The 26,208-nt window shown below is 39.4% G+C and overlaps 1 protein-coding gene across 1 annotated transcript; it reads right to left on the bottom strand.

Annotated features, from left to right (window-relative positions):
• Positions 1–8,545: 8,545 nt before the first annotated feature.
• On the bottom strand, positions 8,546–24,811 carry pkp2 (plakophilin 2). The gene is made up of 13 exons (XM_087830893.1): positions 24,511–24,811; positions 22,037–22,107; positions 17,267–17,886; positions 17,040–17,178; positions 16,731–16,938; positions 16,331–16,508; positions 14,354–14,471; positions 13,956–14,117; positions 11,812–11,994; positions 11,382–11,535; positions 11,085–11,277; positions 10,377–10,458; positions 8,546–9,602 (listed from the first exon to the last, which is right to left on the bottom strand). The coding sequence occupies exons 1-13, from the start codon at positions 24,692–24,694 to the stop codon at positions 9,543–9,545; spliced, it is 2,352 nt and encodes a 783-aa protein (XP_087687019.1). The 5' UTR covers positions 24,695–24,811; the 3' UTR covers positions 8,546–9,542.
• Positions 24,812–26,208: the final 1,397 nt, after the last annotated feature.

Here is a 26,208-nt window from a genome sequence, read left to right as displayed (position 1 = left end):
GATACATTGCATTCACATGGTAGACATCCAGCAGACGGCTTAAGTGACTTTGCAGCCACACGGAGGCGAACCCTGGTACCACTGGAAACCCCTGCACATGAGACCAAGCCCGCGGCCGCGGCTCTCCAAGGCAAGGAGAGAAAAAAAAAGAAGAAAGAAGGATGCTCTACGGAATCCAGTCGATGCCTCATTTGTGTGGTTTGTGACACCCAGTTTTGTGGGATTGCGTGCACTGAAATGACCTTCCAAAGTATTGCAAGTGTCCTGCATGGATGTGTATTCCCGAGTTCCTACACTGAAATTTCCAGATAAAATTCACAAACAACCAATCTGACATTCACATGCTCTCCCCCCACAACTTCTCCTGTTTAAAAAAGGCAATACTTTGAGTACAGTTGAATTAAACTACTTTTTCCGTTTGCTGAAGCCCATTTATAAGAGCACTGATTGTTCTTAACCTCTTAGGACCTGACGTCCACATATGTAGACAACACATTTTGGGTTGTCTTGACCAAAATGCTAAATTTTGCTCTACAAGAGCCTGATTTCCACTTATGATGACGTTATACTGCCACTGTTCTCTAGAAATTTAAAACGAATGTCTTCATTTGTGGATCTCATTTTTCCACAAAACAAAAATCATGTATAAAAAAAAAAATCTGGTAATTCTTAGTTTTTACACTCATCAGGTCCCAGTCAGCTCAAATAGCAAAGAGAAATTAAAAATGCATGCCATGAAAGAGTTTGGGCCTTAGGAGGTTGGAGTAATAGTGCTTCTACTGGAGTAGAATACTTTTGTCTTTCCACCTCTGCTGTTCAGATAAAATGTCCTGAGGCCAAAGGTGATTGAGTGACTGACAGCACGTGAACGACAACAACAGCAAATACACTTCAGGTCAGCAACCACGCAAAGCGCTGAAGCCAAACGCAGCTCTTGCAGTGACAGTTCCGATTGAGGCTCCGATTGACGTGAGGCGATTCGAGTGCCAGAAAGCCATCGGAAGATGTTCACGAGCGTTGACACGACAACAGCCGATGGAGTCCTTTGAGAAAGGTCCAAGTGAGAGTCAGGTGGGCAGAAGGAAGGACCCTGTAGGGCGGCATGGACTCATCTTAGAAGACTGTTTCTGCTCACTCAGTGCAAAACTTGCAGTTGCAAAAAGCGGCCATTGAGAAGAATGGAATAGAATAGAATAGCCCTTTACTGTCCTTGTGCAAGCACAGCAACATTACGGATGGTGCAGTAAAATACAAAGAGTAAGACAGCAGGAATAAATAACAAACAGTATTGATTCAAGGGGACTACTTTCTACTCCAATGTAAATGCATGTGTGTTTTAGCAATGCTATGATGCACAGCAGATGGACTCACTGAAGGTTTGTGGACAAATGTAGAAGATATACCACCAAATGAGTTCTGTTTTCTTTTCAGTATGCACCCTATCAACAGAATTAAAATAATGCAAAAAGGGCATTTATATCACATACATTGCTCCTTGAAATGTTAAATAATTGAAGCATTAAGTGTTATTTTCCCCCTTGTCCTGTCCAGGCAGCAACTTGTTTCATTTACAGAACATTTTCTTTTGAACACTTTGTATGTGTCCTTATTTAAAATTCTACTGAGCACTCAAGTATTCATGTCTCACAGTGTTAATCATGACAGCTGCCTGTTGTGCTGATCAGGCAGAAACACAAATGACCTTCAGTATAGTGTAATTTAATTGTGGTTCTGCTGCTGATGGTCCCAACTGGAAGAAAAGCAGCTTTTTTCTTTTTTTGCTCTTCTTCCTACATAATCTGTATTTCCCCATTCATTTTCTCCACTGTCGTAGTAGGTCTGTATATCCATTTAGAGCCAAACTCTGCAATTAATCCCCAACACGAGCTTCAGCTGTAGCAGTGATTTGTGATTTGTTTTCTTCCAGGCAGTGGTGTCGAGATTTGACAGATGCTTTCAAGATTTAAAGCCCATCTTCAAACACCATGCAGGGTACAGCCAGAGTGCCACTGATAGAGTCATAGCTCTGATTTAGATGCAAACTGGGCTTAGTTAATTAAAGAGTTGGAGCATCCCCTGGCATGAATTTGTTATGAAGAAAAAGGACTTGAGTTAGATTCTGGATAGAGATGTTTAAGCCCAAAAAACCCCGTTTCCATATGGAAGCTTGGTTGTTGCACTGCGTTACATAATGAGATGTTTCTCAGCCCTGTGCTCAGACTGTGCATTGACATTTCTAAGTATATTGTGTGGTGTGGCTGAGACAAACACATTTTTTTCAGTGTTTTAAGTCGACATTTTATTCTTTTCCTTATTTTTCTGTGGTGCATTTTTATCCTGGTGATGCTCACCGCCACAAATGAGGAAAACACGTGTTGATGCAATAATTTCTTCTAAGTAGCTTGTTTCAGATCGGATATAAACAAAGTCTCAAATATAAATTAAGGATTATTTTGAATGTAATCATGTAAAGCTACTACAGTAAAGTCCAAGAATAAAAGCATGGAGGGGGACATGAGGACAGTAGACTCACCCACACACAAGTTCTCGTTTCTCTTCAGCACTCTGACAAATTCTTGAAATTTCTTTCTGGCACAACCAGCTACTTTCTCCAACAGCATCCCCTTCATCAGACCGCTGCCGCTGACCTTCTGTCCTTCCCTATATCTGTGAGGGAGTGCTTTGTTTGCAATCAGGCCAAGAAGCCAGCTCCTGACCCCTCTGCTGTCAGGCCTACATACCAAAATCCAACTCTTTTTCTCAAACTCTTCAGCATGCCTTCTTCTAACCAGCCTTCTGTGTACCAGCCACAACACAACCTCCTTGACCCCAATCAGTTAGGAGTCAAGCAAGCACTCGCACTTGCTGAATTTCAAAAGCGCTCCACTCTTCTCGCACTGCCTCCCTTTTCTTGGTCCTCATCCTTGTTGACCTGTCTGCTGTGTTGCTCAGCCAGCCACCAATTACTTCTTGTTGCAGTGACACATGCATGAAAGCAGACCTTGAGGTTTGAGAACTTAAAAGAATATGGTCTCTCTCTCTACCTGGCTGACTCCTTCTATTGGGTTGGGCTCCCTCAACTGCTCAGTCCTCAGCTCTCCCTCCTGCCCTCGCAGGAGTAGTGAGCTGATCTTTTCTTCTTAGGTAAAAATTTCATATTATGTCTCGGAGTGGAAATGTTTAAACTGACAGATTATACTAGGCCCAGCATATCAGAAAATTCTACGAGATATAAATACCACTGCACGTGTAAAAGTGGCTGAATGTTCAATGAGTAATAATGATTGTGACCGTACCTGCTGCCTCCATAAAAACGCATTTGGATACGTGGCTGTCCTGTAACAATAAGTCTGCCACTATTTGGACGTTACGGTTTGTATCTGGAGTGGAAATGAGATTTTAATAGGATTTAAAAAGACTTTTTAAATCTTAAATTAGGAGTCTGCATAGTTTCAATATGTCCCCATAATTCACTATTATCATTAACCTTTAAAGACTGACGTACACACACTTTCACCTTTATTCTTTGTGTAATTTGAACAAAGCTTACACACAAAGCTTGCGTTCTGGTGGAATCAACAAAGTCACAGATGTAGTTTTCCCCCCTGTTGGCCTCTGCATCTCAAATCTCACATTTTAAGAACATTTTTTGCTCAAGCACCTCTGATTTTCATGAAAATTGTATGGTTTTAAACTTCGACATGTATAATGATTGGTGTGAAACGTTAGCTTTAGATGTCAGAATCTTTTTTAAGGCCCATTCATCCCCTTCCAATTTTAAACTACCTGCATATTTTTTCCATTTCCAGCACCCAGTTTGTAGGCACGCTGATTGTCTAGGTGGAATCTTAAAAGTCAGATTGAGCTTAAAATGTACTGATAGGCATACGAAATGCAACAACCACTGAGATTAAATTTGCTGTACAAGACATAAATATAGAAAAACAGTCAAAGCGAATGAAAAAGGGAAAAGCAGTCTCAGGTGAGTAGTCTGTAAGGCCAAGTTACTGTTTGATACATGACCCTGATTCCCCAACCCTAACATCACGACTACCACAGGCAAACAGGGATTAGGCAATCTGCATGCTGACCACTAGAATGACAGATGCAATACTTTTAAAATGTATACCTGAAATTCATACATTGTTATTGTTATATTTTATCTATATCTACTGATTCATTTTCATATTAAGAAAAGCCAGTGAAAATTTCAGGCTTTTATCTTTAATAGTTTTTGAAATATTCACATTAAAACATTGCCTCAGCAAAAAAAGATGATGGAAGTGAGTTGACAGTATTTGATAAAAGGAGCCAAAATTTTACAACTGCCACATATATATCCACATCTTATACCTTAAAATGTTTAGGCAAACTGGAGATGGTTAAGCAGAAGATCCACAGTGATTTGAGATCGCATATATTTGAAATCAACTCAGGGATATCTTAGAGTAGATTTTGCTTTGGGCTTTATACCTTGGGCCATTGAAGATGATGCAAATGCACCAGTTATACTTAGGTTAGTTGACGAGTTCAACTAAACTGATTTTATTAGTAACTGGATCAATTATCCTCCCCCCCCACAGGAAAAACTGTGATGGGTAAATCTGCAGCTTTACAGCTAAGACCACATTTTCTACATCACACTTTTTTTTATTCCTAGCTTCAATTCAGGTGAGCTGGTGTCTGCACAACCTTGAGAAGCTCTGCTTTGTCTGAGACGTGTCTTTCCCCTTTGCCGGTAAAACCTTTGTACCACTTTTATAAGATCTCTCTGTTCTGCCTCAAGACAAGTGTGTGCACACACAACACACCCTTTCAGCCTAAGAACAAGTGCCCATGTGTTCAAGCAGGATGAAGATCTTTAAAAGCTAAGCACAGCTGCAGGTTATACCACCTAATGAGCAGGTAGTGCCTCCAGCATAGCTTGTTAACAATAGCTGCCTCTAAAACCAACACGAGTTAAGTTTTTGATGAATTACTGCTTTTATACCAGTCGAAACAGGATAAGCTTTCACTCAACAGTCAGATATCATTTAAAATTTAACAGACCAATTATGATCTAAACTAAATTTTACTGTAAACGTGATTAGACATGCCTCGGAAGATCCAATATAACTTTAGTGGTTTCTTAATAAAGGTTACAATTATAGATTTAATTCATAGTTTACTCAAGAGGTCAACGCATAAACTATATGTTGAAAGCAAGATCAGCTCAGATTTCTCATGCTGCTTTGGACACGTGAATTTTTTAAGCTCTGTTGCATCATCTAGCTGTTATTGACGTTTTTCACAGAAGCTGTTTTAACATAAATTAGCAGGCAAACACAGGTGTTACTAATTACAATAATATCTGTTTATGCACAGAGCTTTCATTAATGTGTTTAGCAACACCTGTGTTTACCTGGTATTTGTCAAAACAGCTTCTGTGGAAAACGTCAATAATGGGTAGATTATGCAGAACAGAACTTATAAAATTCACATGTGCATTTACAGAAGATAATCACCTGAACTACATCAATAAAGCAGCCATTAAAACAAAGATTTCCTTTCTGATCAAGAGCAATGACTCCGAACACTTAGGCCATTTATTACTCCACTCCTAAGAGACAACAAGACATAAACAATGCGTGCATATAAAGAAGAAATAATCACTAGAACACCTTTGCATTCACTCATTCCAAATATAGCTTGTCAGATAATTGTTTTGAGGCTAAAATCTGCAGTTACACCCCACAACCTTCGTTACACTTTTTAAGCCAGGGTGTAAGGACTATCCAAACGAAAGACGCTAACATTGATTTCATTTTGTATTTTAAGATCAAAGTCAAACCAGTTTAAATCATGTCAAGGTTATGTTTTGACTTATCTAAAAATTTCAGCTGATCTCAGAATTCTGAGTTGAATTTAGAGTTAACTTTTGAGACTACTTAGTAAGTCAAAATTTAGATATCAACATTTTTAGATAGGCAACTTGGAATTTTGAGTTATTATATAAGAATATTTAGATATTAGCCCCCCAAAAAACAAACGCCAAGCAAAATCAGTATCAGTAACAAGCTTTTATACAACTTCAGCCTAGGTTAAAAAAGACTTCTTTCAGACTTAAAGCAGTGATTCAGTTTGGCACCACATGCTGCTAACCATAGGCAGCTAACGTAACATTTTCATTTCTCTCAAAATTTTAACTTACTTCTGAGTAAGTTAATTTTCTTAAATATTATTACCTAATTCGAAAGTTTCTGTTATTAAGTCTAAAATTTGAGATACTAAAGAGTGAGAAGGAAAAATAGTGGCAAATGTAGCATGCTAATGCCATCAACTGAAGGTGTTAGCATGCCTGCTAATCTAAAACATCTAGCATCAGCATTTACTATAACGCTGCCTTTCTTGCTGTGTACTTTATTCCAGACATTATTAAAACATCTGAGGGGTAAAGAAATATCTAGTTTCAGTAAAGCATGAACTTCTGGGCTGGTTAATTCACGCCAGTGGATAGGAGTTTCCCCTGGGTGCTGACATCCCTGACAATAGCCTCAGTGTAAAGCAAAAGCTGGCCTCTCTTGAGCCTGTTTACCACTGCTGCAGCTCTGTGAATAAATCCTTTCTTTCTCTGTGTATTAAACATGTTCAGTTGAGATGTGTCAGTGTGGCCCACTTCCCCGCTCTACTCCAGCAACAAACAAACCTCATGTTTCTTGGCACCTGTTCCTGTTGGTTATTTGGACATATATTATTTCTCTGCTGGTCTATAAATAACATGGGCTTCTTGTATTATCCATCATTATGACATTATTTTTCTTTAAGTCTGCTCACCATTAGCTAAGGCAGGAGGAAGATCTTCTTGTGATGTAAGAAACTAGACCATTTCTCAAAAGCGCATAAGCTGTGAACAGACAAGGAAGCTATTGTTGAAAGGATCTGGATCTTTCTTAGCTTTTTCAACTCCTGTTAAAACCAGGGCTTGGAAATTGTGGTATTTGTCACCAAAACAGTTCAAAGAGCTGGTGAATTAGGGGTGATTAGCAAAAAGAGACGATAGTTTTAAAATGGATTTAAGATGAGAGCTAATCCATTTTAAAACGTGGATGATGACGAATTTTATATTTATTAAAAGACAAAGTCAACTTGAGTACAGTGTTTGAGCTTTAGCCACGTAACTAAAGCTTTTATGGTACACCACTGCCCCCTGGAGGATAATAGCCTGACTTCATTTTCACGCCCTAAAAGTGGGCTTCTAGCTCTGAAATAAGCATATTGCTATTTGACAAGTAGACTCATTAAATTATTAAGTATGTTTTGAGTTGATGGATTTTCTGTCTTATGTTACATGTTACCAACAAGCTTGGATCATAAGATATGCTCTTTAAATCTGGTCTCTGCTTAAGATATGTAGAACATGTGTACAAAACCTCAGCACTGAACAAGAAAAATACATTCATATTAGTCCTCAAAGCAGCCTTCTGGCATATCGTGCAACATTATATCTTATGCACTTGCAGAAGCACACTATGTGTCTTTTCTTTGCTCTGTCCAGGGTGGTTTTGTAGATGTAGATGGAATCGTTGTCACTGAGCTTTAATTGCTTTGTGGGTTATTGTTAATTAGATTTAAAAAAAAATGTAACCACCGCCTGAAATCACGTGGGGCTTTGATAAATTTCCCAGTGAATCCCTACAGGAATTTTGCTCTCAAATATAGTCTGAGTAAGATCACCATTTCTCTGAAAAAATGTTTTGACAGGGTTTTCTTACCTCTGAGTTTTAACTCTCTCTCTCCCCTATATTTCACTCACCATCTCTTTCTTCTCATTTCTGATCTGTTTCATAAGGCAGAATATTGAGAACTGAATGATGTGCAAAAGCTGTGCACGTACCCCCTGCAGTTTTGACCTTAAAATCCTTGTCCGGGAGGGCTGATGTTGATTGGCACCCAAACCCCCAACTCCTCCCCCCTTTAGCTGTACCGCAGTGCAGCTCGTGCTGGCAGGCCCCTGCAAGGTTACCGCTGCTTCACCGAGAGGGCTGACAAATGAACATAGAAGGCAAACATCTGAGTATTTCCTCCCACTAGCACTTGCCCCATCTTGCACAATTTATTAGCGAATGATGGAGCGGACCATTTACTGTGGTGCTAATCTTCCTTTGTTTACTGTCTGCAGTTTTCTCATAGGGAAATGAAAGCTTAGGGAATACATAGCAGACTGTGGTCATTTGTCATTCTGTAATGCAAAGCTATAGTGAGTCATATAAATATTGTATGAGCTGTAATACTCTGATATGTTCTTAAATAAATGAGGGAGACAACGAGTAGTAGATTTGATATATTTCTGGTGACAACTCAAACCAGTTTTCTTTTCTTTTTGTACATAACAGTTTAAAAGTGGCCCAACCAATCTTATAAGCTGATACTGAAAAATCAAAAATATGTCAGTGTGTGTTGTCTAATATCTACCAAGCTACATGCAAAATTTCTAACACAGCATAATGTAGAAACTACTATAGAACAATCTGCAAAGCAAATTCAAGGCATTTCTTTGTGACCAGTTTCTGACCGTACTCTAAAACACATTCATAAGAAGTTGGTCTCTCATTTTAACTCTAAAATAACCACATATCAGCTCCATAAATTGGTATCAGAATTGGCCTTTAGTGTGAAATATCTTCTTTATGATGTACACCTTGCTAGTACCAGGTTGCCTTCAGAGATGCCCGTGCAGGACAGCATGTGCAAATTGTAGCCTCAGTTTCCTATTCTTAGCTGACAGATGCGGCCTCCTGGTGCAGGTCAAAGCAGTCTGTCTGTTCTCCTCAGACATCAACAAGGCATTTTCACATAGAGAACAGGTTAACAAGCATTTGAGTCCCAGTAATGAGTCTTTGAGCGCATTCTGTATTCTTTAATGTACAGCTTCATTTGGTTTGTCTTAAAAAAGAACTTCTTCATTTCAAAGATTTAATTTGTCTTAAAACATCGACTATTATAAACTGACAAGCTGCCGTTATGGAAAGGAGGGGGAAAAAACCCATACAACATAAACCGAAAGAAATACTTCAAATTTCAATAGGTGTCTTATGATTAGTGCATTTTCTGCTGTAAAAAAACATTCTACATCCATCTGTCATTTTTATCATAAGGCACTACAACAACGATATGCTACACAAGGATTATTAACAACTAAAAGGTGCTTTAAAGGTCACAAAAAGTGTGGTACAGTTCTTCATGAATCAGCAGGTTTACCTCTTTTTTTTAATAAAACATCTCATTCATTTTGTGGTATCAGAAACATACATTTGATAACATGAATCCAACTAATGCGAACATTAGGGCAAATAGCTGGAGAGAGATTTCCAAATATAAAACAAACAACCAAAAAAAGTCCATCATTTAAAAAAGAGTTTCAATGTAGTTTCCAAAGTTTGGTTGTAGCATGACAAAAAACCCCAACAAAACAAAAACAACAGCAATAAAAAAAAAACAGTCGCTACATACAGATGAGATGAAAACTGCGCCGATAGCGTTTATGAATCCACGGCTGAGTTTCATCAGGAGCTCAAAGCTCTTTTTATCTTCGCATTGACGAAATCGTATTTCTTGAACCCCCGCTGTTGAAAAAGTGTAGATTAGCGTGCTGTATTTCAGACATTCAAAAAACATAATGTATGTCTTCGTACTGCACCGAACTAAAGACTCAAATGTCGAAAAGTTATTTAACGAACTGAATGATGCAAATGTGCAGTTTAGTGCTGTGAAATACTACAAATTTTGGTATCGATCTGATACTAATAAATACAGGGGCAGTATTGCCGATATCAATACAGACAGCGATACTTTTAATCTATAATGGCGGCTTATATAAGAGAGAGCATTGTGGCATGAGTTATGAGATGAGTTATGACCAATTTGCCAATTCTGAACACATTTTCACAACCACTAAAAATACTGTGATTTTTCCTTTTCTCAATAATTAGTTAATCGAAACGTTTCAGCATGTTCAACCTAGTGCATGTTTGAGCTATATTTTCCACTTGGCTACATACTTAACATAGAAACAAAGGATCAGTCCTGTCATGCTAGTATTGATCTGACACCAATATCAGCTTTGGTGTCGATACTATGGATATTTAGATCAATCCTCCCACCTCTAGGGTAGTTTTTCTTAAAGACACAGCTGAATAATGTAACATGCAGCAATGTATCAATAACTAGCAGCTCAGTTCTTTGTTTAAATTAAACAACTTAAAGAGGAAAAGAAGCCATTTCAACCCTCTAAGCCTAAAACACATTTTTAAGTTCTGAGACAAACTTAAAGTGCTTATAATGAAGTGTAAAGACATGAAGAAATGATATGATTGAATGTGATGTGTGCAGGAACTCACTTTCTTGAGGGTCTCATGGACTTTATTGTGTTGCCATATTACGTGCAGCAGAAGGCACGCTGCCTTTTGCATACGACTGGGTCTGTAACGAGAAGAAGGAAAAGGTAAAAATAATATCACACATGGTCAAAGGAGCTTGCAAAGAAAAGCGTCTGGACTTCTTTAAGTTGCTTGAAGACGTTTCACCTCTCATCCGAGAAGCTTCTTCAGTTCTAAGGTCAAATGGTGGAGAGTCCCCACTATCTGGGACTCCCCACCATTTGACCTTAGAACTGAAGAAGCTTCTGTGTGTGCCCCTTTTCCACGCTTTTTTAAAAACTTCCAGTTGCATGAATTCTGGGTTTTACCTTTTCCCGCTAGTACGATTCTAGCATTTGTTAGTATGTTAATTAGGCATGTGGAATGTGGCATGCACCCATACAACCTACGAAAGCAGTTCCCTCATAACTTTGCGCTAGCCTGTTCATAACTTTGCATGGCTATAGCATTTACTCACATCAGTTTTTTAATTATTCACTTTTATCTGAAGTACCGAGACTCTGAAGAAGTTACTTTATGTTATTGCTACTTAAAGGAACTAAATACAATGGATTAGGTAAATAATGACATAAAAAGAACAAACAAAATAATGGCACATATATCATTATCTTGCATTGAACATACAACTTCTCAAGTCTTGTATCTGAGTGATTTAGTAAGGTAACTAACCCTTTGTCTGTCTTGCTGATGTTGATGATCTTTGCGATGCCGCGGTTTTCGATTATTGCGTTGGCGTTCTTCGCATCACTCTGGCACAGGTAAGTCAGGATTTCACATAGAGAAATCGTCACCTCACTAGTCTGGTTGACGTCGGTGCTGTCAAAGGGCAGCATTTTCACCATCTCTGGCAACACCTGCTTTGCTTTAGGAGTAAAACAAGTCATGTAAAAGAGCCGTTCAAAAGTGCGGTTTGTGGTCGTGGTGGAACGATAATGGGAAAAGCTTAGAGGAGACATCAAAAGTTACCAATGGCAGGGTGAAGTCGATCGTAGCGTGAGAGGTTTCTGATTAGAGATACAGCAGGTATCTTTAGATTACTACTTTCACCGTTTAAAATTTCCTTAATCTTCTCAAGACCATTTTCCCGCTGAACAATGATAACGGCGATGCCTCTGTTTATCTGCAGACCACAGAACAAACATTTTAAATATGTCTTACATGTATGACTATATAATGCATATACATGTAAATATAAATGTGCTAAACAATACTAAAGCATAATGATCAGGTGGCCAAAAAAAAAGCTGTCAAACAGTATTCCAGACTACTCTACCCTTCATTTGACTCATACATACATCTAATAAAGTGTCAGAGATACAGTAGACACACTTGCCTCTTTTCTGCTTACACATCGAACCTCTAATTAGATTAAGAGCTGAAGTCCTTCCCATCTTACCTCGTGTTTTCCAGCTGTGATGTTCTGCAGAGCACCAAGGGCAGCCTCCTTGATGGTGTCACTTGTACTGCAGGCCATCAGTGATATGTACATCCTGACAGTGATCGTGTCCCACAGCCACTCTATGCCATGGGGGTTGGGGTTGGGCTCGGGCTCCAGCAGGGGGTGCTGATGCACTGCATACTGAGAAGAAGGAGTTTACGAGACAGACTCCAGGTATGTGGGTCCAGTCGGTTCAAATTTACAACAAGAAGCGGGTTAGCAATTGATTTTATTCAGTATGGGCATCTAAAGACTGGTGGTGCATCCATTTTTCCACATTTTCACATTGGAAGTTTAAATTCCTGCAAAAGACATACTTATACAGCTTTAGGGAACCAAATCCATGCATCCAGATTTCATTCTTGTAGAAGGCAGAATAGCAATCACTGTTAGAGCAGCATATTGAAGCCCATAGTTTTCAAAAACTATGCAGTCAGTAGTTACAACTTCTCATTACAGCAAATACCTAACCAACCAGTCACATGGCAGCAACCCTGTATATTTAGGCATATAGACATAGTTTAAATGATGTGCTGAAGTTCAAATTGAGCTTAGGAATGAAGAAGAGAGATGATTTAAATGTCTTTGAACGAGCATAGTTGTAGCTGCCAAACTGGGCTGGTCTGACTACTTCAGCAATTACTGATCTTCTAGGATTTTCCCACACAACCATGGTTTACAGAGAATGGACCAAAATAGAAAAAAATATCCAGTGAGCGGCAGTTCTCGAGGCTAAAATGCCTTGTTGAGCCAGGACTTGTTGACCTCAGAGGAGAATGGACAGACTGCTTCCAGCTGATGGAAAGGCAAAAGTATATTTTTTTTGTAAATTTTAAATAACCGCTCATTACAGCTTAGGGTGCAAAAGAGCATCTCTGAAAACGCAGCATGTTGAATCTCGAAGCAGATGGCTGCAGAAGCCCACACTCCTGCCAGATAGGAACAGGAAACTAAAACTACATTTCACATAGGCTCATTGAGATTGGACAACAAAAGCCTGGAATAATGTTGTCTGGTCTGATGAGTCTGAATTCAACTCAGATTATAGTGGAAGAAATTGGCGCAAGAAACATCTATACTCTCTTGTATCAAAGGTTCAGGCTGCTGGTGGTGAATGTTTCCTGACACACCTCAGATCTCTTAGTAACAACTGAGCATTTTTTTAAATGCCAACATAGACAAAAAGTTAAAGAGGCTTAGTGTTATTTAAGATAACACTAAGTGTTTCCTTAAATAAGGACCAGACACATGTTTTGATTTAGTAATTTTTTTTTATCTGATCAGCAGCCATTAACCCAGTTATTTCCACATTAATGTAGGATTCAGAGCACATAAAAGCTGCCTGAGAGTTCAGATGTCTTATAAAGACTTCTATAACTGTGTAACTGCTACTCATAAGCTGGACCTTGTATGACATTTTTACTCTGACTTGTTTTGTTTTTGCTTTGTTCTGATGTTAAATTTGATTTTGTACCACTAACAGCGTGTCTTTGTGGCCAGGTTTCCCTTGGAAAAGAGATGTTAATCTCAAGGGACTTCCTAACTAAATAAAGGCTCATTAAAAAAAAATGTCAGCAAATATCAACAAGAATTTAACTGATAGCTCAGGATGTGTGTTTTTTAAGCCGCTTTAGCTTGTCTAGCAGATGTAAAGTTGCAATCCACCTCCTCCCCACTTCCTCCTTTAATGCTGCATTTGACTTCATTAATGTGATGTCCATTGTCACTGATGCCTGCTTTGTTGCTACACACATGCAACTGCACGGAGGTGTCAGACCAGAACCGTAGCATCAAATAAAATTACTGCAGATGGAAAAAACAATCATCTTTTGAGAATTGTGCTTCTGATTGTCATGCTATGTAGAGCTATGGCTAACTTACATAGATAATAGCATAACAGCAGCAACACTGGCGCACCTGGTAAAGCAGTAATGTATAATGCATGATTTGTTTGGATGTTTCTCACCACCAATATAATACAAGAGAAAGCTAAATGAGCATGTTCTAGTAAGGATGATTAAAGATGTTCTCTCACACTCAGATATTAAATCATAAGAACGTCTTTTGTGTTGTCAGGGTCCATTAATGTGTAAAGAGATTACCTCTGTGATCTTGGCACTGCGATAAGAAAAACAGCCCGGAGTCTTTGGCTGCGAATCCAAGTCTTGGCGAGACTCTGTGAGAACCTGGTCGTTTTGCTTCGGAAGCTCTGACTCAATCCGATAAGACAGGTTGTGCAGGATACAGACGCAGTTCTCCGTGGGCTTCAGAGTAGATTGAGATGTAGATGAAGAAAGAAAGTAAAGATTGTCTGGCAAACAATTTAATAACATACGGGGACACAACAGAAACATAGAAGGGAATTCTAAGAATTCAGGCAAAGTTTACATCTGTTTGAAAGTACAAGTAGAAATCATTTGTGAACATGTAACAAAAGTGTTGTAAATCAAAGCAGTTTGCCGTGACGCAGACACAGTGAGGACAAATGTTTTCACTTCACCTTGTCATCCATCTTACGGTTAGCTACGGTTCCCCGGATGTAGTAGATCAAAGAATCGATAAGATTGTCACAATTCCTCATTGCTTCCCTGACATTTTGGCCTGCGGAGCTCAGATTTCTAGAAACAAAAATGTGCCAATTAGATAAGCCCATTTTAATAAAGTCAAAAGTGCTATAAAATATTTTTCTGTCATCTACACAATTGTGCAAATTAATGGATGCACTATTTTGGATATCTTTCCAATGGTCGTGGCAATCACAGAAAAATTATATCACAGACTAGTAAGACTAGCCTGTTCTTATGCAGCCCAACCAACAGAGGGAAATAAATATGAAAATTAACATTCAGAATCCCCACAAGAGGCTCTTTGTGCAGCCATGGGGAACTCCCTTATTTAATCTACTGGGTGCTCAAAAGGCTTTAGAACATGATAAGGAGAACTCGATAACACTGGGTCAGAGAGGACTGAATGATTTCAGTTCAGCAAAGCCGGGGAAAGAGAGAGCTCGATGAATAATTGAGTCTTTCACTCTTTTCATCTGGCTATAGTTGCCAGGGGAGCAGTGGCTCTTATATCTCCTGCTTTGCAAACAGAGAGATGATGTGTGTCTAAACAAGTCCAAAGCAGAAGTACGAGGCATAATCTCAGACCCCAGTAGATAAACTGTGGTTTGACATAATCACATGATAGTAAAGAAACTGTATAAAAATGGATGGTAGTTACTCTCTTGCTTATTATAATTTTAGTGACTAGGCAGTTCCAGACACTTTCACAGAGCTGCTAGATGAACCCCAGATGTTTCTTAAATCAACCATCATATAGTTCTTCTGCCCTTTGCACGCTCCTTCAAATTCTTGTACTGTTCACCTTTCTCCATTGGGTTCTCTACACATACCCCTCTAATCTACACCAATGAGAAAATTGACAATAGCATTAGTTCAGGTAGACCAGAGAGCCAAGCCTAGTGTCCTATCCTGGTAGATCAGCAGTCTACTTTGTCTGATGGATCAGCTGATACTCTTTGTTTAGGTTGCTTTTGCATCTTCAGTCATTTCCATCCCACATTGTAAACAAACAGTAAAAAACAGAAAGTGTGCTGGTCATTTTCTGCTAATGCATTACCTATTTTGCTTGTTTGTTTCGCACAGAAATTAATTTTCATATATGGTGAAATGGAAAGAACACTGCATAATGGAAAAAAACCACAACAACCTCTTAGTTGTCATTGATACCCAGGGTCAGTGCCAAAGCTTATAGAGCAGATGGAGAAATAACTTTTATCTGAAGACATTTGGCTCGGTTTACTTTTAGATTTCATGAAGATTGAAGCCAAAAGTACATTGATACTGTTAAATGAGCACAGGTACCCCTGCAATAGCTTACTGGCAATGTGAGAGTTTAGTTCAGATCCAAAAAAAAAGCTGGAAAGCATTTTAAAAACACAATGTAACTATGGGCAGATCTAACAAACACAAGCCCCTGGGGTTACATAACACTACCACACCAGGTTTTCCATTTATGCCGATCCATCTGGAGGCCCCCGATCAAATCTATGTCACACAGTACATAGACTGGTTTCAGTCATTATGCAAATGGAGGAGTTTAAATTACATCGTATATATAAGATTGGGGAAACCTGCAGTCAGCTGAGATTGAAGAAGTCAATTGGATGAATGACAAAACGTTTCTCCCACAAAATGCTACGTCCAGATGAATAGAATCCACTTTTGGAGGGTCACACAGTACAAATCGCTGGAGTTTGAGGATGTAGGTGATAAATTCAGAAGCAGAACTTTTTGTCCTTCAGGAATTAAATGCTATGATCCCAAACAATATCTTCTGATCTGCTGAAATCTTTGACCTCTTCTGTTTATAATCAGCAGATTAAGTAACACCTACAGTAGTTTTTGGTTTATCCCAAAGAAAAACATCCCAGCAAGTACAGTTTTTTCACCGCTAACAAAAGAGAACCTACCGCAGGCAGCTGGTGGCATTGATGAAAGTTTCATCATCCACTAGCAGTTCATCTTTCGGATTCTCGCCTTCAAAAATGCCAGAACTGGGAACAAGAACGGAGCGGCTGAGAGTGGATAAGGCACGTTCTGGAAAAGCCTCCTTCAACATGTCATGAGAGGAGAGGTTCCACAAAAGACCTGTGAGAGAGATTGAGATTTAGTTTTTTGCAATGAGATTAATCACAACAATATAAATAAGCTAGTGCTGCATTGCAAATACGAGTCTCAGAGCATGATTTCATATGTATCAAAGGCAATGTTTATTTAAAGCGAGTAAAACCAGTTTTGGCAAGAGCTTGAAATTTGCAAACCTAATCAGATTAAAATTAGGACATGTAGCGTGTTTAAACACAAACTAACCCGTCAGATGCCGCCTGGTCTCCTTATCACGGCTGCTATTCAGTACAGTAGGAATCAAAGACAAGCCTGCGTTTTCCTTAACTTTAAGCTTATTTTCATTGTTCTCATAAACAGCATTACGCAGCGCCCCGGCAGTGGCATGCTGCACTTCTTCGCTGTCATTGTTAAGAAGACGCATGAGCTTCTCAATCCCATTCACACGGCAAATCTGGAGAAAAAAGAAAAAGCAAGAGTGGACCAACGATTGACAAATTCATGTATCAGGATTTATAACCGCTTAACACATAAAATACCTGTGATTAAACATACCTTGCCTCTAGCAATGGCACTCTTGAAACATTGATTTTGTATGAAACTGGTTGCAAAGATCAGTTTTTCCTCTTCATTCTGGGTCAAAAGCTGCACAGCCCTCTCCACTGTCATCATCTGAGTCTTGCTTACTGACGTCCTGTGTGAAAATCCACAAATGTTTCAAAATGTAGATTATCAATACAGGATCATATTGAAATAATGAATGTGCAGAACAAAGGTCTTACAGTTTTGTGACATTCTGCGCGTGCATCTGCTTAATGGGTAACTGCGTTGCTGCCCGCCTGCCAGCATCCGTCTCCACACTGCTGACAGAGGGCGGGTATGAGTTCACTCTAAGGGATTTATGGTGGCCCCTTTCCGTCTTCTGTTTTAGCCCGAACATGCCATCCTTAGGCTGGATAGAACTAAACATGGTGTCACCATTTCTTCTCTGCATTTTTTTTGTGAAAGTTGGTTTCACAGTACTTTGTCTGTAAGTCCACTGAGAACCATATTCTCCATTCTTCCGAAATGCAGCATTTGCAGGTACAGATTGCAATCCTAAGATCTGTCTAAACGTCCTTTGCTGGACGTTCCCTCGTGCAGGTGTGTATGCACATCTCTGTGTGCTATGAGGTAAATCTGAAAAAACATGGTGGTGAAAGGAAGCCGACTTTGCCAAGTGAGTGCCAACTTTGGGTGAATGACTTGGTCCTGAGGGGGTGGGCATCCCAGAATAAGTACTGCATTTAAAGGTCCTATGAGGTTGCTCTGGGATTGACTGAGGGGACACTTCCAGCCTCTTGGATGGTTTGCGCTCATGGTCGCCAGAGAAGGAGTGACTGGAGAAGGGCGATCTATTTACCTGTGAGAAGGAAAAACAAAAACAGCTTTAATGCACTGGCCTAGTTACCCTGCTCTTTCACTGTATGGGACTTTGTACTTCCATATATATACTTGGATGTCATTATAGTCAGAAATACACAGCACAGCAACTACTTGTGCAAAAGGTCATTATGATGTCTTGGTAACCCCACCCCAATGCATTTATCACTGTGCACGAGTGAACAGAACAAACTTTAGCACAAAGGAATACTGATGTGGTTTAAAATATATGACTTATTCCTTTAATGCGTTATTGTCAGAAACAGCTCCATATTTTGTATATAAAGAGAAACATTATAGTCCACAATTAAAATCTATAGTAACTGCCTATTTACGCAAGCTGCTGCTACATGTTTTTCTTTATAATAGGTTGAAAATACAGAAGTCATAGACCCATATACTTTTGTTAAAATGACCAACTTTAAACAAGACATAAGAATGTTCATAGACTCTTGGATTCATTTATTATTTTAATTTATTTGTTTGTTTGTTTAATTTTAGCTCAGCTTTTTAAATTGTATGAGTGACAAAGTTAGTATTTGGGGTATGGCCTCGATGACTCACAGTGTCACTCATCAGCTAGGATTTATCTCAGTGAATCTGAGTCACTGAACTGGAACTCTGATGTTAGAGTCACACAAGACTCACAAACTAGTACAAGTATAATTGAGACTTTACATTCAGAGTTCAGCTAGAAACTTACAGATCTGAAACAGAAATTTTAAAATTCCTCCACAAATCATGACGTCCATCTGCAACATGACAATCAAACAATTCAACTGGTCTTCTTTTGCTAGTTTCCAAGTCTTTTTAATACCCTGAGCCATAATGCGATTTATGTGATAAGTAATATGTTTTGATGTGCAGTTCATTAAACTAATAGTCTGTTCAGGAAGTCTGTGCTCCAGTTCTGATGAGTAAAATGCTAATATTTTATTTGCATGACACTTAGCATTGGTGTGTAACATAGCACTTGCTCTTGTTCAAATACACTCACTTTTGGCTCCAACAACCAAAGATGCCGATGGCTGTAACGCTTAATGCTTGTCAACAACAGGGCACGTCCATGTTTTTATACATAATCTATCCTTTTACCCTTCTTTTACTTTGTAAGGCAAAAAGAGCTTTTTATTTTTTCAGTATTAAATTGCTTTTTTTTTTTCCTTCAAGCATCCACGCACATAAAGTAACCTAGTAACATAACAACCACCTCCAGCTGAACGTTGGCAAGACCAAGGAGCTGGTGGTGGACTTCAGAAGGAGTCAACACAGAGACTACAAGCCCATTATCATCAATGGAGCTGCAGTGGAGAGGGTGCAGTCCTTCCAGTATCTTTGTGTCCACATCTCCTCAGACCTGACATGGTCTGCCCACATTCAGGTCCGGACCAAAAAGGCTAGGCAGCGCCTGTATCACCTACGACAACTGAGGAAGTTCAGGGTCTCTCCAAAGATCCTCAGGATTTTCTATACAGGCGCTGTGGAGAGCATCCTCACACAGAACATGATAACGTGGTTTGGGAACAGCTGTGTGAAGGACCAAAAAGCTCTCCAGAGAGTGATCCGTACAGCAGAACGCTGCTGCAGGATTGCTCTCCCCCCGCTTCAGGACACCTACACCAGGAGATGCCGGACTAGAGCAGAGCAGATACTGAAGGACCCGTCCCATCCTGGCAACAAACTGTTCTAATTTCTGCAATCCAGAAGGTTCCGCATCATCCGGGCAAGGACAGAGAGACTCAAGAGGAGCTTCTATCCCCAAGCCATCCGGGCCCTAAACACACACACCCGCCCTCTCACATCATCTATAATTGACTGAGACAGGACTCTCTTCCAAACACTCTAAACCCAGGCACAATGTACATTCCAAATTCCTTTAATTTTAAATATGTTTATATTGTCTATTCTGTAAAATAGTCAGATGTCTATTCATATTAATGTACAGAATTCACCTGCTTGCTGCTACTACTGCACATTCACCCAATGTATATACTCTCTCTCTATATATATATACAGTGGGGCAAAAAAGTATTTAGTCAGCCACCGATTGTGCAAGTTCCCCCACTTAAAATGATGACAGAGGTCAGTAATTTGCACCAGAGGTACACTTCAACTATGAGAGACAGAATGTGAAAAAAAAATCCATGAATTCACATGGTAGGATTTGTAAAGAATTTATTCGTAAATCAGGGTGGAAAATAAGTATTTGGTCACCTCAAACAAGGAAAATCCCTGGCTCTCACAGACCTGTAACGTCTTCTGTAAGAAGCTTTTCTGTCCCCCACTCGTTACCTGTATGAATGGCACCTGTTTGACCTCATCATCTGTATAAAAGACACCTGTCCACAGCCTCAACCAGTCAGGCTCCAAACTCCGCCATGGCCAAGACCAAAGAGCTTTCGAAGGACACCAGGAAAAGAATTGTAGACCTGCACCAGACTGGGAAGAGTGAATCTACAATAGGCAAGCAGCTTGGTGTGAAAAAATCAACTGTGGGAGCAATCATCAGAAAATGGAAGACATACAAGACCACTGATAATCTCCCTCGATCTGGGGCTCCACGCAAGATCTCATCCCGTGGGGTCAAAATGATCATGAGAACGGTGAGCAAAGATCCCAGAACCACACGGGGGGACCTGGTGAATGACCTGCAGAGAGCTGGGACCAAAGTAACAAAGGTCACCATCAGTAACACACTACAATGGCAGGGAATCAAATCTCGCAGTGCCAGACGTGTTCCGCTGCTGAAGCCAGTGCATGTCCAGGCCCGTCTGAAGTTTGCCAGAGAGCACATGGATGATACAGCAGAGGATTGGGAGAATGTCATGTGGTCAGATGAAACCAAAGTAGAACTTTTTGGTATAAACTCAACTCGTCGTGTTTGGAGGAAGAAGAATACTGAGTTGCATCCCAAGAACACCATACCTACTGTGAAGCATGGGGGTGGAAACATCATGCTATGGGGCTGTTTTTCTGCCAAGGGGACAGGACGACTGATCCGTGTTAAGGACAGAATGAATGGGGCCAAGTATCGTGAGATTTTGAGCCAAAACCTCCTTCCATCAGTGAGAACTTTGAATATGAAACGAGGCTGGGTCTTCCAACATGACAATGATCCAAAACACACCGCCCGGGCAACAAAGGAGTGGCTCCGTAAGAAGCATTTGAAAGTCCTGGAGTGGCCTAGCCAGTCTCCAGACCTCAACCCCATAGAAAATCTGTGGCGGGAGTTGAAAGTCCGTGTTGCTCGGCGACAGCCCCAAAACATCACTGCTCTTGAGAAGATCTGCATGGAGGAATGGGCCAAAATACCAGCTACTGTGTGTGCAAACCTGGTAAAGACCTAAAGTAAACGTTTGACCTCTGTTATTGCCAACAAAGGTTATGTTACAAAGTATTGAGTTGTATTTTTGTTATTGACCAAATACTTATTTTCCACCCTGATTTACGAATAAATTCTTTACAAATCCTACCATGTGAATTCATGGATTTTTTTTTCACATTCTGTCTCTCACAGTTGAAGTGTACCTCTGGTGCAAATTACTGACCTCTGTCATCATTTTAAGTGGGGGAACTTGCACAATCGGTGGCTGACTAAATACTTTTTTGCCCCACTGTGTATATATATATATATATATATATATATATATATATATCTATACACACATTTCACTGTGTGTTATACTTGTATAACTATGCATGTGACAAATAAAGAAAATTGAACCTTGAACCTTGAAGTAAACACTGTTGCATAACAGATAAGATACGAAAAGAATACAATGATCTATTATTCAATAGACTTGGGTTCTGTGAGCATGCATAAAGCAGCAGCAGGATACCACAGAGAACCATTTGCCTGTATCCAAATTATGGAGTACAATATTTAAAGTGCAGTACAGTATGAGGCCACAAGTTCAAGTAGTTTGTCCTTTTATAATCATTCTGTACAGGGACGACTAAAGCAAGCATGCTGAGCTGAATGCGCTTAATATTTGTGGAGGAATCTGCATACTTCAGATCTGTATTAGCTCTAACAAACAGAAGCGAGATGAATATTCTAGTGATCGATTAGGATAACAAATGTCCCCAAAATGTTTGGGTGCATAGGAATAAATAAAGGAGAGTCTTACCTTCGTGTTCGTTAAAAGTCCATCTGCATCATTTAAGCTCGCTGTTTCATATTTCTGTGAACAGACACCACCTGAAACAAGTCAAAGAGGTTTGGTTAGTCCGTATGATAATTCCCACCATGCCTGTTAGTGTTCTCATATCTGGATCGTGATTCCGACTCTGGTTTCCTCAGCTTTGATAGGACAGTGCACACTCACGGTGCACAGCAGACATCTGTGCAACCTGCAAAATAAATGGCATCTAATTTAAAAAGAAGATGGAAGAGAGATGGCAAAGCAGTGAGATTAAATGGATCGGACATTAAATGCTATCTGTTAAATAATGTTTCATGACACATTAGGCACGTTTGTATTATGTATCATTGAAAAACTCCTTGAACTCTGAGCAGGTGTAACATCTGGTTTCCAGTTGGTGACTATCACAGCAGTAGAGCATGATTCACTTATCATTATCAGTGACCACTTGTGCCCTGTGCATGGGATTATTGTGATTCTGGGAGAGAAAATTCCTAGAAATATTATTACAATGCAGCAGATATGTCAGCAGTACGGTGTACATTTTAGGACATCGTCAGGTCTCAGGAAAAAAGTTGTCAGGTCTCAGGTTTCAGACAAAAAAAATGTCTGAGAACTGAGACCTGACATTTTTTTTGTCTGAGACCTGACAACTTTTTTCCTGAGAACTGAGACCTAACATTTTTTGTCTGATACCTGACGACTTTTTTCCCGAGAACTGAGACCTGACAACTTTTTTACTAATACCTGACGACTTTTTTCCTGAGACCTGACAATGTCCTAAAATGTACACCGTACAGCAGACTTATTATAGGTTTGTATTTTCTAATTTGTTTGTTTTTTATTTCCATTTGGTATCGTTTTTAATTTGGTTTAGTCCAAGTTTTTAATTGTTGGAAAATGTTTAGTTTTAGTTGGGTTTTTTCGTTAAGTATTATTGTAATAAGGGAACATTTTAAAAGCAGTTGACTCTCAGTCTTCTAGACATTCAGAGTAATAGTGAAAACTTTGAAATAATAATATGAAAATTCTGAGCATATTTTAATGATGAATTTACCTTCCACAATACTTAGTTAAAACGCACACACAGACACACACTTTTCATGTATTTTGAAAGTTGTTTTTTGGAGAGCTGGAATGTAAATGTGCCTGTCTCTGAATCACTTTGGATCAACTTCTGTTGTTTAAATATTTTCTAGTCTATAAATAAAATAAACAAGACAGCAGACACAAAACAGTTCAGAGATTTTTCTTTTTTTTAAAAAAATGTAATCCATCCATCTTTCTCTACTTATCAAATTTAGGGTTGTGGTGGTGCTCACCCTGAACCCATCACCAGGCTATCACAGGGCGCATACACAGAGACAACCATTCAGTCACATTAACGCCTGCGGCAAATTTAGAATTGCCTGTTAACCTAACATGAATGTCCGTGGGAACACCTAACACAGCCACAGGGAGAACACACAAACTCGAGAAGAAAGGACTCGGCCGGCCGGTGAATCCAAACCCAGGACCTTTTTGCAGTGAGTTGACAGTGCATTATAACAATGAAATAATTTAGGGGGAAGAAGTCACAAAATAAATAATGCAAATAATAAAAAGTCTTGCAAGCCCCTTTAATAGCGCTCTGCAATCCGTAAAGACTTGAGGGGAAGCCAGTAAAAAAAATTCTTTCATTTTTATTTACAGGGTAGTGTTGACTCATGTGGTTAACCATCCATCTAAACACACCTAACAAACCTTTTAATAGTCAGCGATGCTTCATAAATTCAACCAAACCTGTCCAGATACAGGCAATATTACTTTTAATTTTTTATAGTTGTCAAAATTGAATAGCAGACCTCTTTATTTTTGGCTACCAATACTTAATAAATAAGGTCATCAGTGGATGACATAGTAAACTTAGGTTCTGGCAGTTATCACTTTTAGGGAACTGCAGAAACCTGTTAGACAAGAAGATTAACTAGGAAGTGTGCATTCCACTTACAGAAATGTCTGTGTTTACAATAACTAGACTTCTAGTAAGCTCCCCTTAATGCAGAGCACAGCCTCGGGACAGACAAAAGCAGGGTCTGGCAAAGGAAAAGGGTTTCATAGTTTACTTTAGGGGTTTCCAGCTTGGACCCTTTTGAAAGGGTAACATAGCCACCAAGGTGGGAAAGGAGGAAAAACTCTTATAACTCTAAAAATACTTCTATTATTATTATTCATATTAATATTGTTTGTGGTTATTATTATTCAGTAAAACAGTTGATAGTTCACTAATCTACCTGTACATGTCCCTGACATCCTAAAGTTTAAATATTAGATTTGGAAAGTGGGAGGAAGTTATTTTTGCTACCACTCTCATTCACTTCATTCATTAGTACTACTTCATTAGCTTGGCTTACAGTGCACCCGGTTTCTCCCAAATGCGTCAAAGTATGATGCTGATTCATTTTCAAAATGAACATTACCATTTGACTGAGTCTTTTTAGACTTCCTGGACATTGTGAGCTGAACCTGCCGGTGAACCCGCTGGTTCCGGTCCTCATCGGGCTGCGTTGAGAATCGCAGATAGGCCGGCAAAGCCAGGCTGGTGTCATCCAGCACAGAGGAGTCGTGCGCAGGTAACGCCGACTTAAAAAACGGATCGTCCATTGTGAACAACAAAAGAGAGCAAAAGAAAAAAAACAACTCGCCAAGAGTCGAGAGGTCAGTTTTTCCTTTTAACCATATAAATAGGGCTCCTGGAATAATAGTCGACGCTGCTTTGTTTCTCCCACTTTCCCTCAGCTAGGTACAGCCAGGAGGGCGGGGCTAAAGGCGCACCTGAGGTGTCAGGTGTCACCACGAGGACACGTCAGGTAACAATGTGTGAATGTAGCTGTGTGCTTTAATTATTTACTTTTATTTCCTTGCAGACTTTTTTAAAAAAAAAAGTTTAACGGCCGTTTTGAAATTGTAAACTAAATTACTCAACACCAATCAACATTTTTAAAGATTCAGCTAACAGTAATGGGGAAAACTGATATATTTGTCCAGCAAAAGTTTTGCCTCTGTACACCACCATGATGGATTTTAAATCAGTCGATCAAGATGTGATTATATGACTTTCAGCTTGAACTCAAGAATAAATGTCTGCATTAACTGTGCAGGAAGTGCAGTCATTTTCTTCAGACGTTCGGGAGTAATTCGAGAGACTCAGGTCAAGTGTGTCATATTTGATACCTTTTTGGGTGAGTTTTTATATCTCTACATCATCAGTGTGATAAATTGCACTCTAAATTGCAAGGTTCAATAAACACTTTTTTAAACATAAAATTGGCCATGAAATCATCCTACTTCTTTGCCTTGGCACAAAATTCATCCTGCTTCTTCCATCAGCATTCACATCATCAGCAAACACTAGTGGCCCACTTCTACTTTCATCCATGTCAGTGCCATCAAACTGCTTTCACCATGTTTGACAGATAAGGTGTTATGCTTTGGATCATGAGTTCTCCATACTTTTCTCTGCCCATCCATCCAGTACAAGTCTGTCCTTTATTTTTTTAATCCAGAACTTTGCCGGCTGTTTTAGATTTTTTCTGATTTACTCTATCTAATCCTTCCTTCTTGAGCTTAACCAGTGTTTTGCAGCTTGCTGTAAACCTACATTTCCACCCACGAAGATGTCTTTTTATATTGTACACCTTGGCAATGATACACCTTCCTCCTCAAGAGTATTGTTTACTTGATAAGTTTTTTTTTTTCTTCAAGATGGAAAAAAATCCTGTCACCATCCACTTTTATTAGCTGAAAGAACATAATAAATCTAATGAGGGCCATCTTCTCACGCACAGACATCTCTTTGGGTAACTTATTTAAAAAGCTTTAGAACACAAATTCAGCGGTTTTGTACTTTTGTTAAAACTCTTGAATGAATTTTGACGTATTTTTTTTTTACTCCTCTGTGATAGTGTAGAGTCAAAAAAAACCCCAACAAAACTAACTGTTAGTGCGGTGGGGACTTTGTCAGCAGATCTCTGTGATCTGCACTGCGCTGTTGTGTTCAAAGGAAACTGCCGATGGATACGAGGAACTGGGTCCAGCAGGTGTGCCCTTCCAGACAAAGGAGCCGACGTTTGACTTTCACAAGTTGTAAATTACGGCTACTAAAAAAACTTTTACAG

This window comes from Neolamprologus brichardi, chromosome 17, assembly GCF_056152115.1.
Source record: "Neolamprologus brichardi isolate AB-2024 chromosome 17, ASM5615211v1, whole genome shotgun sequence".
NCBI classification, from domain to species: domain Eukaryota; kingdom Metazoa; phylum Chordata; class Actinopteri; order Cichliformes; family Cichlidae; genus Neolamprologus; species Neolamprologus brichardi.
This window is presented reverse-complemented; position numbering and strand designations above follow the sequence as displayed.